General features: G+C 38.2%; 1 protein-coding gene across 2 annotated transcripts in view; it reads left to right on the forward strand.

The window, feature by feature from the left end:
• The first annotated feature begins 5434 nt into the window (after nt 1-5434).
• Nucleotides 5435-17355, forward strand: part of LOC137980201 (kinesin-like protein KIF6) — a 25469-nt gene continuing 13548 nt past the window's right edge. For both annotated transcript variants that reach the window (XM_068827592.1, XM_068827591.1), the window contains exons 1-14: nt 5435-5625; nt 6553-6662; nt 7517-7591; nt 7742-7784; nt 7936-8040; nt 8799-8908; nt 9585-9667; nt 10866-10912; nt 12093-12211; nt 12712-12799; nt 13691-13770; nt 15196-15259; nt 15660-15746; nt 15841-15944. In XM_068827592.1, the coding sequence (XP_068683693.1) occupies nt 5563-5625; nt 6553-6662; nt 7517-7591; nt 7742-7784; nt 7936-8040; nt 8799-8908; nt 9585-9667; nt 10866-10912; nt 12093-12211; nt 12712-12799; nt 13691-13770; nt 15196-15259; nt 15660-15746; nt 15841-15944 (1178 nt within the window). In that variant the 5' untranslated portion in view covers nt 5435-5562. The remainder of the gene's footprint in view (nt 5626-6552; nt 6663-7516; nt 7592-7741; nt 7785-7935; nt 8041-8798; nt 8909-9584; nt 9668-10865; nt 10913-12092; nt 12212-12711; nt 12800-13690; nt 13771-15195; nt 15260-15659; nt 15747-15840; nt 15945-17355) is intronic.

A 17355-nucleotide genomic window follows, 5' to 3' on the forward strand; every position in this document is an offset into this window, starting at 1 on the left:
CATAAATTAACGCACAAATGAAATATTCATAAACAAATATGGCGGACAATTCAAGCACGTGTATTCTCAAATGCAACAACGCCGCTCATTGGCTTATGTGTTCACACGCCCAGCTAATCATAATTCCTGTTATAGGAATCATTGATCGCTCGATCGAACCTCGAGTATGACTGATTTTTAGACATTAGATTTTCTTTTTGCATCAGTTAAGAATTTTTTTTAGCTTTTTGTTTTTCTTCTTTGCGCCCTGATGGCCCTTTTATATCATCTTAGTGCGTCATTTGTTTTGAAGCTGCGGGAATCCCGCAATGGCGCGGCCTGGTGAGAACACTGTGTATATAGTAACAATTCAGTAATTTATGTTTTAAAAACTATTAATAAAAGATGAAAACAACAACAACAACAAAAAAAAAAAACACTTTGTGTTGCAAATCTTGTTCAACGCATCCTCCCAATGTTCCGATAACAACAATCACGAGAAATGATCCAGTTGACGCTTCAAAATGGCATCCGACCGACTAAATAGAGTAAGGATGAAATTAACTCCTGTGTAGATGCCTGCAACGACACGCAATGCCTTCACACCTAATGACAACTAAAAGAGAGTTTTATTGCTCAATCAAGAGCCCCCATTAACAAAACAGTTTACCAAGCTGATCGCCCTCCCATTTGACTCCTGTCAGCAAGGAACACTTTATCTTGCAGGTTTTCGCGACTATCTGTGCTAATCGTCGCCTGTCGTCGTAGTCTATGGCGTCCCTTAAGTGTTTCATATAGAAACACAACATAACAAGTGGGAAAAAAACGTAGAAAGCAACAATCAAGCAGATATATTGAACACTGAACGCATGCATGGCGCGATTCGCACACTCAAAATGCAGTGGGAATGTTCTTGAACACATCCGGTACCCAGCGTCTGAACACACCACCATTTTGTGCCGTTGCCTGCGCACTGGTGCTCGGGCACCTATTGTGAACGTAGCCTTGACCGACTACCGGTCATTTATGTATGCTGGAACAACATTTTTCATTAACATAATGCAACTAGCTGAGGTGATAACATTAAAAATTGTTTTACCGTCTAATAACTTGATCCAGTACGGTCCAGAGGTTTGTTTTTTGCCAGGGGAATTTTTTACAATGTCATCGCAAGACTTTGCCGGGTTAAGCCTCGAACCATAAACAGGCTTCTTACGGATTTCTTTCAGCAAAACAACCTCCCATTTTTTGCCTGAGCAGACATAGAAATTTCCATGGTCAAACTTTAACGCTCCAGCATGTATGTCCTTATCGCAGTCACAAGAATGAGCTCCGAGCTTCGATATGACTGGCACGACTTTGCTGCAATCACGAGTCTCCATTGTGCAAAACTGGCCACATACAATGGCAGCTAAGACAGCGAGAGTAAGAGTTTGCAAGACAATCTTCATGTCGATGTGACTGCTTCAGATTTTTTTCAGGGCTTCGCAAACTGAGGTGGTGGCGTATTCAAGTTGACGCGTTTTTGGCGGGAAAGCTGACGTTATGACCAAAAAAGGAAGGAGACTAATATTGCGCTTGCGCCTCAGCACCCCGAAAAACATTCCGAAAAAAAAAACCCTTGAAATTCAGTCAAATTCATCGCTAATATTCATCGTCTGATTCCAAAAGGACGGCACACGATGAATGCAAAGGTGATGAGTCATCTGAAAGACTTGGGCATTACCTTATCTTTATGACCGATACTGGTTCAATACAACGGGAAACACCGCGAAGAATCGCAAATGAAACGATGATGGCTAGTCAAAAGTGTGGCGATGAACTGCAGATTTTGCAAGGAGCAGAGGATAGTCTTGCCTTCCTGGCGTTGTTTTTCCTTATTTAAGAGACTTCAACTCATAATGGAGTGCTGTTTAATAATGAAGTAGGTCGGTTTAAATTGAAATGCGAATTTAAATTAAAAATATGGGTTAACTAGCGTTTTAAGCGGAGAGAACGATAAATCAGCTAACAAGATGGAGTCGTAAAATGGCAACCCACTGGTGAAAGACATCTCAATTCGCTATAAAGCTTCCCGACCTTGAAATTGTGAACCACATGGTTGAAGTAGAGTCGGGACTGAATTGTTCTGGAGAAGAAATAGGGCTGATTTTGACTCGTGAAGCGAAAAGATTAAGCCAAGACGCAAGGCTTTACTTTACGAGTGCTGCAGATAATTTTAAATTTCCTTGGTAAAAAATATTCTGATTCCCTTTTTCGAGACTTTTGTCATAGGCCGTGATACGGGAATTCCCGCTTGCTGAAGTAAGCCCAACAATCAAAGAAAAGATTTGTGTAAAGAGACTGTCATTTTAAGTGGCAAGGTTCAACACAGCAGGTTTCGTGTGATACGGTGTTGTCTACAAAATGGCTCCAAATCTTGTAATGATATCCTCTCAGTCTTGCCTATTGTGTCTTTGACTTGGAAAACTTTCACGTCTGAAAATTAAATCACTGAAAAAGCAATAAATTTGAAGCTTTTTCAAGTTGTATTTTATCATATTGCTCTACGCCGTAAAAGTTTCAATTTGAATAGACCATTTTACAGTTGTGGCTAAGTTACCAGGCCTAGCAATGGAAGCGAGGCTGCCGGTGACCCTCTTTTGATACAAACCTTCATGCTTTTGTAATGTTAATACGGACTAAATTGGAATTACAACAACACAATTTACATGATAAAAGCAGTGAGGTCTGTATCAATGCAAGGTCACCGGCAGCCTCGCAGCCATTCATAGGCTTGGTCGCTGAGCAAACAACTGTAAAATGGCCTATTGAATTCGAAGTGGCAAGGCATGCAAAAGTCGAAAACAAAAGTGGTCTTTGGCGACATCAAAATCGCACATCGTCCAAACCAGCAATTGCTGTTTGGAAATAACTGATAGCAAATTGGCAACACCTTTTCTAAGAATGACCATGGATATTAATTAAGTCTGCCAGCGAAAAAAAATCTTTATGGCTGATCTTGAGACATAGATCCTTACGAAAAGCTGAGCCAATGGTTTGGAAACAATACATTGACAACATTTTTTCGTTATGGGATGTCAGCAAACCGGATATAGACAAGTTCATCACACAAGTAAACTCACACCACCCTTCCATCATCATTTACAGCTGAGATCTCAAACACTAAAGCCACATTTCAAGACATTGTTGTATACAAAGGCAAACGCTTTCAAAATCAATCCATTCTGGATATAAAAAAACACTTCAAGCCAACTCAAACCTTTCAGTACACTCATTTTTCCTCCAGCCACCCACAAAAAAGGATTTGTGAAGGGCAAGGCCCTTAAAGTGCCCTTGTGACCAAAAAATCAATTCATATTTTTCTTTGGATTTCAAAACTATGTTAACAAAACAATAAGTGACCCACATTTTAAGCCTTGATTTCAAAAAGACACCTCTTTATTTTAACTGGAATTTTCCTATTTAATGGTCCGCCATTACTAACATTATGTTCTTGAGAGAGCTGGATCGAGGAGAAAATGACGTCAAAGGCTCACTAGTTTAAGAATGCAATACGTGTGTACGCTGCAAAATTAATATGCAGCATGGGGGTTTTGCGCTTTCAGACTTTTAAACTCACGCTTTGCATATATAAGCTGCGTTCACACGCTGAGATTTTAAGCTAGTGAGCCTCTGATGTCACGTTTCCCTGGATCCAACTGTCTGAGTTCCAATCGGTCAGTTTTGAACATGAGTAATGGCGGACCGTGAAATCCAAAACTTACACTCAAAGTATTAGCGGCCTTTGGATAAAATCAAAGCTCAAAATTTTGCCAGTCAGGTGTTAAGCAAACACACTTTCAAAATCTGAAGGAAAAAAGGAAGTGGTTTTTTTATCACAGGGGCACTTTAAGACTTCTACGCTTTTAAAAATTCTTTTACAAATTCAAATCACATGTCTGTGCTGGAGGCTATCCAAATCGTGTGATTGAGACACTCCTATCAGACATCAAATTCACAGAAAGGGAATCAGCGCTGAAGCAAAGGAATGAAATCTCTAAAGATATCCTGCCCCAGGCTTAAAGTGCCCCTAACCCCAAAATATTTTTTCGCTTAATGAATCTTTATACCTGTTCGAGACGTATTGTGATCATTTTTTCCTTTTTCTAACAAATCCTGCCATTTTATAGGCTTCGAAAGTTGCGAAAATCCAAGCATCTTTTGTTCACGACCGAGTCAGAAGGGGAGTGGGTCTATTCCTGATTTGATGTCACAATCTACTTTGCATGCATTTTCACAAAGAGTTAATGCAATGTAAATCAGTTTTTGATGTCACATCAGGAATAGACCCACTCCCCTTCTGACTCGGTCGTGAAGAAAAGATGCTTGGATTTTTGCAACTTTCGAAGTCTATAAAATGGCAGGATTTGTTAGAAAAATGAAAAAATGGCCGCAATGCGTTTCGAACAGGTGCAAAGATTCATTTTATAAAAAAAAATATTTTGGGGTTAGGGGCACTTTAATGTGACACAGTATCACCCAGAAGTGCTAAACCTTAAACATGTTTTATTAAAAAAATTGGCACTTGATACAAACCATATCTTTTCAAAGGGGAAATCCCTAAAAGACATGCTCGTAAGAGCAAATTTTTAGAGAGGTCAAAGACTGAAAATATGGTAAAAAAGTCTCAACCGTTAAGGAGTTGTGTGGGCCTGTCAATCCTTGCTACTTCCTACTATATTCTGACCCCTTTCCAACCAACTATCGTTACTCCTTCTTGCTTGGACGAGGCAACTGACTAAAAATGTACCAATCCCCGACCCCATAGGGAAAAGCAAAGGCCAAAATGTACTAATCCCCCACCTCCCTGGGAAGGCAACACAAAAAGAAATGAAATAATCCCCCACCCCCTCGGGCAAGGCAAACAGTCAAAGACCCCACAAAGCCCCACCCATGCCCCATGTGGGGGTTTACAGTGACAGGTGCATTAATTCCTGTATGAATCAACAGTCCTTCAATTACCGGTAACAACTCTAAAAATATTAAGACACAAATTGAGACCTGAAGCTTTGAGAGTATAAACGAAGGGCGCTCCAAGAGAGTAGCTATCAGGAGTTTTCTTCGGCATAAGAATAAACTCGAACAAAGTAAAAGAATATTTACTGGACAAACGGGACACAGCAGTTTGAAACAATCGCCAAAGTCGTCCTCTTTGTTGGTACCACGAAATAAACACAGAAAAAAATCTTGCAAAATTCCCATTCTCCATTAGCCATGAATTAAGGTCTTTTTAGCATTGTGGACGTTTTGATTCCTCTCCAAGAATAGCTCCAGCGACAGTCATTGATCACCCGATTCACACAAAATATTGATAAACAAACGCCCGCCTTTTTTCTTAACAGCGGCAAGGTCTTGGGTACAATTAAACTACCGTATATAACGTATCTATTTAACTTGTTTCTGTCCTCTTCGCTTTTCGTTGGCAACCCGCTGAAAAGAAAGATGGTAACTACTTAGTGTTGCTCACCGCTATTTTTGCGACATGTCTCTGGTGATCAGAGTTCCTCGGTAGTAGCAGTTGTTCCCAAGTCGTCATGAAACATGGTGAAACAAGGAATCCAGATTTTTGCCAGGGCGAAGCCAACGAAACAGAAGTTAACAGGGGTAAGCTTTCTATTTGAAGAATTGACATGATGATATTGAATTTGTCACCTTAAAACGTAGTAAACAAACGGGTCAAGTGTCGTGACATAGTCTGTATCAAGATTTTAACTTAGAACGGAGAAAATAAAGATTTTTAAGAATCCCTGTATTCATGTACATAGAACTAATAACACAGTTATATATTATAGTTTTTCTGCAGGTTAAAACAGGTTAAATACAACTTAGCCAACCATCAAAACTAGATCATTTATAATATAATAGCCAGGAAGAATTTCTTTTGAACGCATTTTTTCTCCCTAGACACCAAATGAAAATAACTAAAGAATTCTGACACGCTTCCTAAACAGAAATTCTTCTCTTGTTTGTCTTGATTACCTTGTATTATAATAGTTTTACAAGAAAAGAAATTTATTGGTTTTTTTGATGATCTGTCTAAATTAATTCTTCAAGGGTTTGTTGAACCCCTTTGCTGTGGAAGAAAGTAGAATGAATGCTTAGAATAAAAAACCTATCATTTTTTCTTATGTCTGCCAGTAAAAAAATATATTTCTTGTAGGCTGCCAGACTTTGCATAACTGAAACCAGACAGAAGTTGTTAATGTTCTCATTGTCTATTATCCAGCCTAGTATTTAATGAAATATTATTCAATGAAAGAGAGAAAGAATCTCAATATATTGATTGGGTCTGGAGTGGGTGTATTACTTAGACAATTTCAAGAACAGCACTATTTTTTAGAAATGCAGTATCCAAGCAAGTGAGAATTGCTACAGCAGGTTGTCTTTCCTTCCTTTCATGGAACACTTCATCTGTTGACTGTTTTAAATCCTCCCTCAATTAATTTGCAAGATTTAAACCTAGCCACTACTATGACTGAATAACTGCTGTCAGATCATTCCCTGTGCACTTAATTATTTTTTGTTTGTCAGCTCTATGAAGTTTATGATGATGAGAATGGAACAGCTTGTATCGCCTTTACTGTTCCCAAAGACCTGGCTGATGGCTACATCAACAACAAGAGAGAAGTTTATAAATTTAGGTTTGCACTTACCATGTAACTGCTGCGTGACGACAATAAAAATGAAAAGGGGTTCCTCACAGAAACAGATAATACGGTGCATCTTTTTTGCAGTGATTTTCATTTTATTGAAGTACAAGGATATCAAGGTGGCTGTCAACAATGACTACATTTTTAGCCATATCTGAACTACTAAAGCTTCAGTAAATAATTAGGAAATGGTATGATTTACTAGACAGTGCATTTCATGATTCATGGGCATGAATGATGTTTTGAAAGTAATCTCAACGGCTCATGCAGTTTGAGAACTTTCAAAACATCGCAAGTGACCGTAAATCACAAAATGCACAAGCAAGTTCATACAATTTTTTATTTATTATATACTCAACAGAATTGCTCCATTGCTGTGTTTCAGAAACTGGATTACTCTTTTCAGTATATTTAACATTTTTCTGCAAGGGCATTCTGGATGTTAAGTGATAGATAACCAATGAGGTGCCAAGTTGGATATACATGTAATCATTTTATATCCCGCAAGCCCAAGTAGATAATTGTTGTTATATTAAAAACTCCAGGATGAACAACTCTTCTTTGGTCTTCCCCGGGGTACAAGGTAGTATTGTTGCATAAAGCATTGATTTTTGCCTCGGTCAATTCCGGTCCAAAACAGCTTTTGTCAGCCATTTTTTCACAGTGATGCAAAAATGTTTTCAGCTTGCTTTATTGCTGACACATACCTTGACCATATCAGGTACAGCAGGTAATGAACTGATAGTCTGTGTCCGGCGTGCCGATGAAAATGGTGGAAATCTGATATCCACAGTTCAGTTTTTAATAAATAAAATGAAATATCCTTAACTTTTTTGTCTGGAAAGGTTTGACAAAGTGTTTGACCAGGATTGCAAACAAGATGAGATTTTTGAAGAAGTTGCACAAGGAGTAATAGACAAGTAGGTTATTGATGTACTTGAAGAAAATTGCCTCCGTTAAGAATATAAAATGACTTTAACAGCTGTAGCTTTAATACTAATAAAGTTTTGATTTTACAGTTATCAGAAATCTGGTTTATTCTTAACTGCCTTTTTGTTTGTTGTTTTCAGTGTTTTGACAGGCTACAATGGTACCATTTTTGCATATGGTCAGGTACTCATAAATAAAATTTGTTTTTCTGTTAAATTCTATCGATGTCCTATGGACTGACATAGCGAAGGTCTTTTGATAGCTCTCTGGATTAGCTCAGGAAAAAGTCATCAATGTCGACAGTAATACAATCAAGTGTTTTGTTTACTTGCAGACAGGTTCTGGTAAAACGTTCACAATTACAGGTGGCGCTGAGAGATACGTGGATCGTGGGCTAATTCCCAGATCACTATCCTACATCTTTGAGTATTTTGAAAAGGTCAGTAAGAAAGGTCACGTTGGACACAGTTTGTTACCTAAAATTTCATAGTCTATTATTCCGTTAAGTACATGTAAGTAATATACATTCTTTTGTGACTCTCACATGTTGTTGCAAGCAAGCTTCATCCCAGCAAGGCTTCCTCTGCTCACAGTAACTACATAATGGAAAACTACATCAAGATTACAATGTATACTTGTATAAAACTGACAGAGTAACGTCTGTTATGTCTCACTCCCAGGAGTTAATGGGTTAATAATAATAATAATAATAATAATAATAATAATAATAATAATAATAGTTAGTTAGCTGCTTGTTTGTTCAGCCTAACTCTTGTGTTTTGCCACTGTGCAAAAATATGAAAAGACCAATTTGTGACATATCGTGTTGATTTTGGAAAGGATTTTTCCAACAAGGCTTTTTCTTCATCGGCTGTTTTCAATTCTCTGAACTTTCTGTTATGCATCATTTTTAATAAACCTTCTTCAACCATTGACTGCAACAAAGAAAGGACTGAAGGAAAAGAACATGCCTACAAGGTCCACTTATTTTTCTTGTGACTGTTCTAACATCTTCCCCTCACAATTGGAAGCTTTGGCCGGACTCCCGAGCGACACGCTTTTTGTGGACTGTTTTTGAAGCCACTCAAAAAGCCTGCAGCATGTCATATTGTTTTTAAACCCGATAAAACACTGCTCCTTGTTTTTTGAACATTACATCATCACCATCATCAGTATCGTTATCGTCATTATTTTCAGCACTCAGAAGCAGTGTTCACTGCTCACATTTCATACCTTGAGATATACATGGAAAATGGATATGATCTCTTGGATCCCAAACATGAGGCTTCTAAACTAGAGGATTTGCCGTAAGTGGATTGCCAAAACTCAGAGTTACTAGAGATTAAAGTTTACAACTGTATCAACTTGGTTTATGCGTTCAACACCCTTTAGTGTGAAGAGCCACAATACCTCATTGCAAATAATCAGTGTCATCTTTTCAATTTTATCAGTTACATGTTTTCACCCTGTTGATCATATGGTGAGTGCTTTCCTTTTGTCAGAACTGGCTGGCCAGAAACCTCTTGTTTGCAAAGAAAATGCGACAATTTGAAGGAACACTTTCATGATAATGTCTTGCATTCTTCTGGAGGAATATAATACATGTATCATCCTTGAGGTGTGTTAATATGAAGGCGTTGTACAATTAGTCCTTCCAAAATTGCCCGCTATGGCGGGTCAGTTCGGTCAAAATGAAAGTGCTAGGTATAAGTTTAAGTTGTCCAATACACTGAATACACTGTACAACGATACCATACAATGAGATTTATTGAACAAGATCAACTCCAGCCTCTCTTTTATTCAAAGGCTTGGTAAACTGAGCACGGAACTGTAAAAATTTATTTAATGGTCTATTCTATAATGATTCCATAAATGAATTTCATTATGCAGCTCAGTATTGGACGTGTATGTACAAAGCTGCAGTTTCTAGACTGATGGTCTCAACACATGCTTCTTACATTGTAATTATTTTTCTTTCCATAGGAAAGTGACCCTTTTCGAAGACAGTGACGGTAATGTTCATCTAAAGAATCTCTCTTTACATCAAGCTAATAATGAAGAGGAAGGTAAAGAAAAACTTCTTTACGAATGACATAAAACATGATTAGTATCTAATTTTCATAAGTTTGAACTGCAGGAATCGAAATACATGATAAATGGCACTATCTCAGTTAAGCGGCAACTTAAAGTTGGGAAGAAAGCCTGAAGAAATTGATGCTTATTAACCCATCGACATCCAAACTGGCCGAAACCGGCCAGACTTTATATTTTACTCTGTCTATTTATGCCAGACGATTTTACTCATCAATGGGGAACCCCTGGGAGTCAATGGGTTAAAACAGGCCTAATGTTTTCAAGACTGCGAGATTTTGAAAAAGTTTTATTATTTTTAAGGCACATATTAGGCTAATATGATCTCTGCCTCCAATTTAACAGTATTCAATTAAGCTTAGTATTATATTCCTTATTGCATTCTATGAATTAAGTGTTTTAAGATTTTATTGCTTGATCAGATTATTGATTAGATCTAATTTTCTTTCTTTTGTTATGTAATGATTCAATGCAAATATGGGTTGCAAAGTTTTATAAATAAACTATCTCTCTCTTGAACCCCTAAATTTGTGATTGCGCTGCACTTTCTTCGCAACTGCTTAAGTTTCTGGATACTAATAACTGCGATGATCTCCATCTCTCATGAAAAGCTTCATAAGTTCATTACTAATTAACAATATTAATAAATAGAGGATATTACATGGCCACGCAGAGATACGACAATGTTGAAAAATATTTAATGAGTGAGCACAGCAAACGAGTGAAATATTTTTCAACACGAGAAGAGAAATGTTGTATCTCCAAGCAGCCATGTAATATTCTATTTATTCTATAAACACCAATGAAAATAATACTATATCATTTTACGAAAGGCATTGAATGGCGCGATTTTCCTATATACAATGTAACCACAGCAACAGTAATTTTTTCACATGTGAAAATAACATGGCTTTTATCTTCATGTGTGAAGATATCATGTTTTGCGCGAAAGCTCACTTGGTATTTCATTGGTGTTTATACATGTATAATTATAATTACTGATGTTTTACTCAAAAGGGTAATAATAATTATTGTATGGTTCAAGTTAAGCAGTCAGTGGTTTAACGTTAACAACTCTACACATAACAGTACACACATGTTAAATGGTATTCGTTTTTTCTTGAATCCCAGCTACAAAATAATATGCAACTTTATTTCCTTTTTTTATTGCAGCTCTTAATCTTTTGTTCCTTGGAGACACAAACAGGATGATTGCTGAAGTGAGATGTTTTAGCAGTAATAATAATAATATTGTATTTTAATAATTGCATTTGGGGATCCTGGGTGCCTTTCAGAAATTATTGACGGCACAGGCCTTAACAGGAAAGGGACCAATGGATTTCTTTTAATCTAACATAACAAAAAACATTTTAGATGAAATGAGCAAATTTTGAGGCTAAGATTACCCTGAAAAGATGATATGTTTCCAAGACCAGAAAAAGAAAGAAACAATTATTGCAAATTTCCATATATGCCTTGAAACATTTTCCTTTTAGATAGAGATTATTTAAATGTCTCCTGAAAAGGGTCGTGACTTTTACAAAAAACTTGCCCCAGATTACAGAAGTATAGATCTGGGACTTTTTATAGACTGTAATCAGGCTGGTAATTGGCAGCCAACCATTATAATCCTTAAGGTAAGGCAACAATTATCCCCATTCATGTTGCGTTGAGTGCTACACAAGTTGTTTGTATTAGATGGTACGTCATTCACCATTGGTTTGCCCTAGACATTAGTCTCAGTACAAAAAGCTCCGGTTACGTCCAAAGTATCACTCTGTGAGCTCTTTAGTTTTTTTAAAGGAGTACCTTTACTGTTTGCAAAATTTTATTCCCACCCTCCCTCCCTTCAGAAGTTTTGTGGTCGTCAAGTTTAGTAAATTTGGGTTCACTTCTCGGTACACGCTTCGGTTAAGTCTCCCAACAACTTCCCCAAGCTTTGGTGTTTTTCATACTATGCCATTTTACGCTCTCTATCTGCCTTTGTTCTTGTCCGATCCAGCACGTGCCGGTGGAGTCGGCTCGTAGTGCTGGGGAGATAAGGAGGCTTGAGCTATTTTTACCGCATACACTCTTCCCATTATAGCACGATGCTGGCCGGAGGTTTAGCTTGTAGTGCTGTGGAGAGTTAGGCTTGTACATGTATATCATTATTTGGCATTTTAATACCGACCTACAACTTGTCTGATCTGGCGTGGTTCTCATGCGTCAGAGAGATAAGTTCAGGCTTTTAGTCATGCTGCGGAAGTCGTCTGTCACGCCGATCATGGAGGGGTGTTCCCCCCTTTACACCAACACTGTCTTTTGTGTTTTGTTATTGTAGTGTGTCTTGAATATAAATACCCACGGGAACTGCGACATTAATGAATTAAATAATAATGCTGCATCTGTGATCTACAGACACCAATGAATCAGGCATCCACCAGATCGCACTGTATCTTCACAATTCACATCTCATCGCGTAGTCCTGGAAGTGCCACCATTCGCAGAGCCAAGCTACACTTGGTTGATCTTGCAGGGTAAGGCTGTTAGTTGGCATCATGTTGTGATCTTCCAGTGAATTACATAAATTTCTGATGTTTGTGGGTATTCCTAGATGGTCATCCATTGAGATATTGATCTGAATAGTCCAATGAGGTTAGAGCGACTTTCTTATGACCTCGAAAAACAAATGTAAAAACAGAACGTAAACAAAAATGCTAAACATTTAATTGGCTTATCGAACAAAATCAAACAAGGGCGAATTTTTATTGGCTTAGTGAACGCAGATGCAAACAACATCATCTCTCCATGGAACTTCTGGAAAGCGATTGGCATTTCGCTTTGACATCATTTGAAATGCAGTAATGTGATAGGCAATCAAACTGTTTACTGCCCATATTAGGAGTTTCCATGTCAGGAATAAGGAGAAGATGTGTTTTAATCTTGCCAAACATTGGTCTGTGAAACAAATTGCAAACACTTTTTCAAGGCCATACAAAAGTTGCTCCAACTCTGCATTTATTCTGTAAACTTTCAGATCTGAGAGGGTTGGAAAAACCAATGTTGGTGGCACGTTACTCGCAGAAGCCAAGTATATCAATTTATCTCTTCACTATCTTGAACAGGTAGTAACTGTATAACATTACACATTACTTCTCTACAGTTGTTAATGTTATGCAATAATAAGATTTGGATTTTCAGTTACGTCAAGAAATGTGTTTAACCCCTTGACGCCTAAACGCGCCTGAATCGGCCAGACTTTATCTATCTAATGCCAGAGTATTTTACTCTGTCTAATGCGAGTCAGTTTTACTCATCAATGGGGAACCTTCAGGAGTCAACAGGTTGATTAAATGCCTAGAACTTAAATTCATCTTCCAAATCGGCACCCTTAATCCTCACGGTATTAACGAATGCTTTTCATTTATAATAACTAATATATTCCTATTTTTCATGTTGCCATGTTACCACCAATAGCGTAGCTCCTACTCTACTATATAAACTACACGTAACCCATATTATTCCTCTATTCGCTCTGACAAAGGGCTAACGTTCAAAACATCAGCTTTTAGAATCTCCGTGCGGTGGCCAATTTACATTATCGACTCCGTTGATAAAACCAAATTTTTGTATACTACTTCCCCACCGACGCAGCACCACAGTTTCTTTAGAAACTACCCCCTTCATTCATTTGATTAAATGCCTGTTGATTTGGATAAGCGTCATAAAGTGTCTCCTTGCTCTTCTACGTGTACCCAACAAAAGTGTCCCCTATCTAGACTCTGAGCACTCCTCAAAAAAAGATTGACAGCTGCTACCCTAACTTAAATGTAATGCTAACCTTAACACTTGCCACATTGTTGGGAAGAGGTTGTAAAATACTTAGACTTAATGGGGACACTAAGTTTTTGGAATCCAAATAAACTGGGTATGCTTCTAATTACTTTCTGGACATAATAAGTGTAGATTTTGTGGTATATATTTTTTGAAATACTGTTGTCATTGTTGTCTGGAAGGTGATTGTGGCATTATCAGAGAAATCAAGAAGTCACATCCCATACAGGAACTCTATGATGACATCTGTTTTGAGAGACAGGTACAGTGGCATACTGACTGGGTTTAAAGTGCACTTAAACCCAAATATATTTTGTTCCTAATATAAATCTTCCCATCCTAGGCAAACATATGTCAGCATTGTTACCCAGAATTTTGCTTTTTCTGTGCTGTGCATGCCACGTAAACCTGGTAGAACTAGCAGTAATTTGGACCCACGACCGTCATGTGAGAGGCATGGCTTTACTCCTGATTTTACTTGTCACAAACTGCTTGCACTCCTGTTTTCAAAGAAATTTTGCATTGCAAAGCAATTTGTGATGTGAAATGCCTCTCACATCACGGTCGTGGGTCCAAATTACTGCTAGTTTTGATAGCTCTGTGCTTCTTGCCTGGCAGATAAAAAGCATACATGTAATTTTGAGGTAAGAATCATCAAACATGTTTGCTTTCCGTGGAAAGATCCATATTGTAGACTGAAAACATTTGGGTTTGGGTGCACTTTAAGAACTGGACCAGGTTCCTTGATACTAGGTTAATAGCCTAATTAGCCAAGTAGTATCATAGTTGTTGTGTCATCGTTGTATTTAATGCTGGCTTAAGGACTGCCTTAAGTTAGTAACCAAGCAACCTGGCCCTTGTGATATGAAATAAAAATACAAATAATATTATTTTTGCACTGATGAGTCTTGTAATCTGGATACTATATCAAATAGTACAATTAGGGCACAAGGCTACCAAGGTGATTGGACAAAAAACATGAATGTGTGGCCACCTTGGGCTTCCTGTTACATGCTCCAGATTCCCCACACTTTTAGTACTTTCTCTTATATTCATTTGATTAGTACAGGATATAGCTCTGTTGTGTTTAGCATAAGGGTCCTTTGTTTGTGTTGTATCTACAGTAATTATATTTGTGTCCATTGTATTCTGAACCAGTTGTGGGAGTTGTTGTAATAGCAGCCTTGTAATGCACATGGTATGAATTCATGGTATTTATGTGATCTTGGAGTAGTCAGCTCCACAGCCAACAATATTATTATTAGCTTAGAGGAAAAGCAGTCAAGAGTATCCTAGAAGACACGACTTTATTCAGATTGACCAGAATGCAAGCTAAAACACTTTACATCCACATGATCAAGGCCGGAATTTTATGTACAATGCCAGTCAGATTTTGTCGGAAGACTTGGGGAAAGATCTGGAATTGGTTTTTTACAACATGGAAAATTCTTCTTTTTCCCAATTCAGTGTTGCATGGCAATTTTCTTGGGAGTATTTAGCTTTGAAATTAACAGTAGAGGTTGAGTTAAAGAGGGGATTGGTGTTTTAAAGAATGTGATGATGAGCATTGTGGGTTATAGAGGGGGGTGGTTGATGACTTAAGCAGCTTGACTCTGCTGAGGCTGATCTAGCAATTAACATAGCTTAAATCCATCAATGATCAGTCTTCTCTTTGCCTCTATTTCAGTCTTGGAGGCAACTGCATGACAACAATGATAGCGACATGTTCACTTGAGAAGAAAAACCTTGATGTAAGGAAAGTTGCTTATTAAGAAAAGTAAATAAACACTGGTTAGATCGTGTTAGTTGAATGGCTTGTTGCATGTAGGGTCAATAATTGTACAATTTTAGGCTGAAATTTGATCAGTTCGTCATCGTAGGTTTTTCATTATTTTGGATTCGGTTCATCTTCTTTTTTTTTTTAATTTAAGCCGAAACACAGAGGCACAGCTCAAACAATCACACCAAGTGAAATAAAAGCAAAAATAAATAGTAGGCCCCGGACAAAGTTAGGAAAGCCCAAGCATAACTGTGTAAACGTATGCCAAGGTTCATAATGCCCTCAGCTGAACACCTCTTGAAGCTTGAATACCTTAGTCTAGGGCTTGAGCCAGGTTTAATAACATGCACTTCTTGCACAATCCTTTCTAGGAATCAATTTCAACTTGTCGATTTGCGCAGCGAGTGGCAATGATCAAGAATGATGTTCTGCTGAACGAGGAAATTGATCCCAAGCTGGTTAGTTGAGTCTCGTTGATGCAAAGCAAAGTGAATTATATTTGAATGCATTGATTTTTGCTGATATTGTTTTTTCAATTATTGTTTACAATAGATGATAGCACAGCTAAGAGCAGAAGTACAGAGGCTGAAAGATGAACTTGCAATGGCTACAGGTCAGGAATATACGGGAGAATTAACTGAGGACGAAATGGACAGGTACTGACAGTGTCAAGACTTTTTTGCATGATATATTGTGCAGTAAGCATTTACGAGCAAAAGAAGAGCTTTGGAGAGATTTTTCCGCTGCACAAATGTGCCTAAGTCTCAGTGGTGGATGGAACGCTTTTTCCTCATCCGCTTGTCCCATATTTTTTTTCCAGACGGAATGGTTTAGCATCACCCCGTTTACGTAAAACGGCAAACATCGGCTTGCCGTTTCACATTTCACGTAAATTGAATGAAGTTTGTGACTTTAGCTTCGCGTGACCCACCGCAACTCGGTATGGACTCTGTTTATCACGAGTATTTAATAAAAAACAAAAACAAAAATAAAAAATGGGAGGAGTCCTTTTAAACATTGTTTGTAGAAAAAGACGCTATCAATATAAAATGAAAATCCTTACCCGTCAAGTTTTGCGAGTTAAGATGAAGCTGTTTTGAGAGTCAACAGAGACTCAGCCTGGGCTCAAGAAGAAAATTGTGGTAAGGAGTCAGTTTACACAGTTATGAACGATCTATAACCATGAAACCTAATTTTTCCTTGTTTGACTTACCGAAAAATGGTTTTGGGATTCTTTTTTTCCTCAAACAATTTGTTATGTAGAAGAAAAACGAGAAGAAAATTCCACGTATTATCAGCAAACGCGAAAATGCCAGAAAAATGCTTACTTTCACGGAGAAGCGGCAACCGCCAACGCGAAAAATGGCGGGAAAGTCGTGGTCACGTGGTCACGTTTGCGTTTGGGAACGCTTTCGGCTGAAGTACAGGATACAGAGCCACTTTTGAAGAGGGTTGGCTGCAGGGGCTCTGCGGCTCCACAGTTAACACGATTGTAGGGCCGCGGAGCCAATCAAACATATACCTTCCTCGTTCTTTTAAACGCTAACACGACTGTGGAGCCGCGGAGTCACTTTAGTGATACTGCTTCCGGAGTGGCTCTGTATTCTGTAGTTGGTCCACGCGTTCCACGCAGGCAGTTCCTTTAATATTACAAGAAATTAGAGTGAAAACCAACAGAGAAAAAGGTTGGACGTATTTTGGAACTCAAAAGTCACACTCAATGTCATCCATTTGACTCTGTTTTTCTGTAAGAAAGCAATGGGCTACTTGCGAGATGGAGATGTGTACAGATAGGTCTTTTGTCGTAATTGCGAGGACAATTAGCCAACAGCTTATCACTGTCATTGGTACTTTCTCTGTCGCTATCACTGTCATTAGGGACCTTAAACACGCGCGTTTTTGAGACGCGGAAGGCAACCGGAAGTGACCTGATTTCCCTTTCAACTTGTCTTCTCTCAACCACATTTACATTGCTAAGTATCTTTTCTCCATTAGAGATGATTAGTATAAAAATCTAGGAGACACCACTGTCCTGGCACGCGAAGTGTTCTCTTCCGGTTGCCGTCC

Source organism: Montipora foliosa, chromosome 12, assembly GCF_036669935.1.
Source record: "Montipora foliosa isolate CH-2021 chromosome 12, ASM3666993v2, whole genome shotgun sequence".
Taxonomy (NCBI): domain Eukaryota; kingdom Metazoa; phylum Cnidaria; class Anthozoa; order Scleractinia; family Acroporidae; genus Montipora; species Montipora foliosa.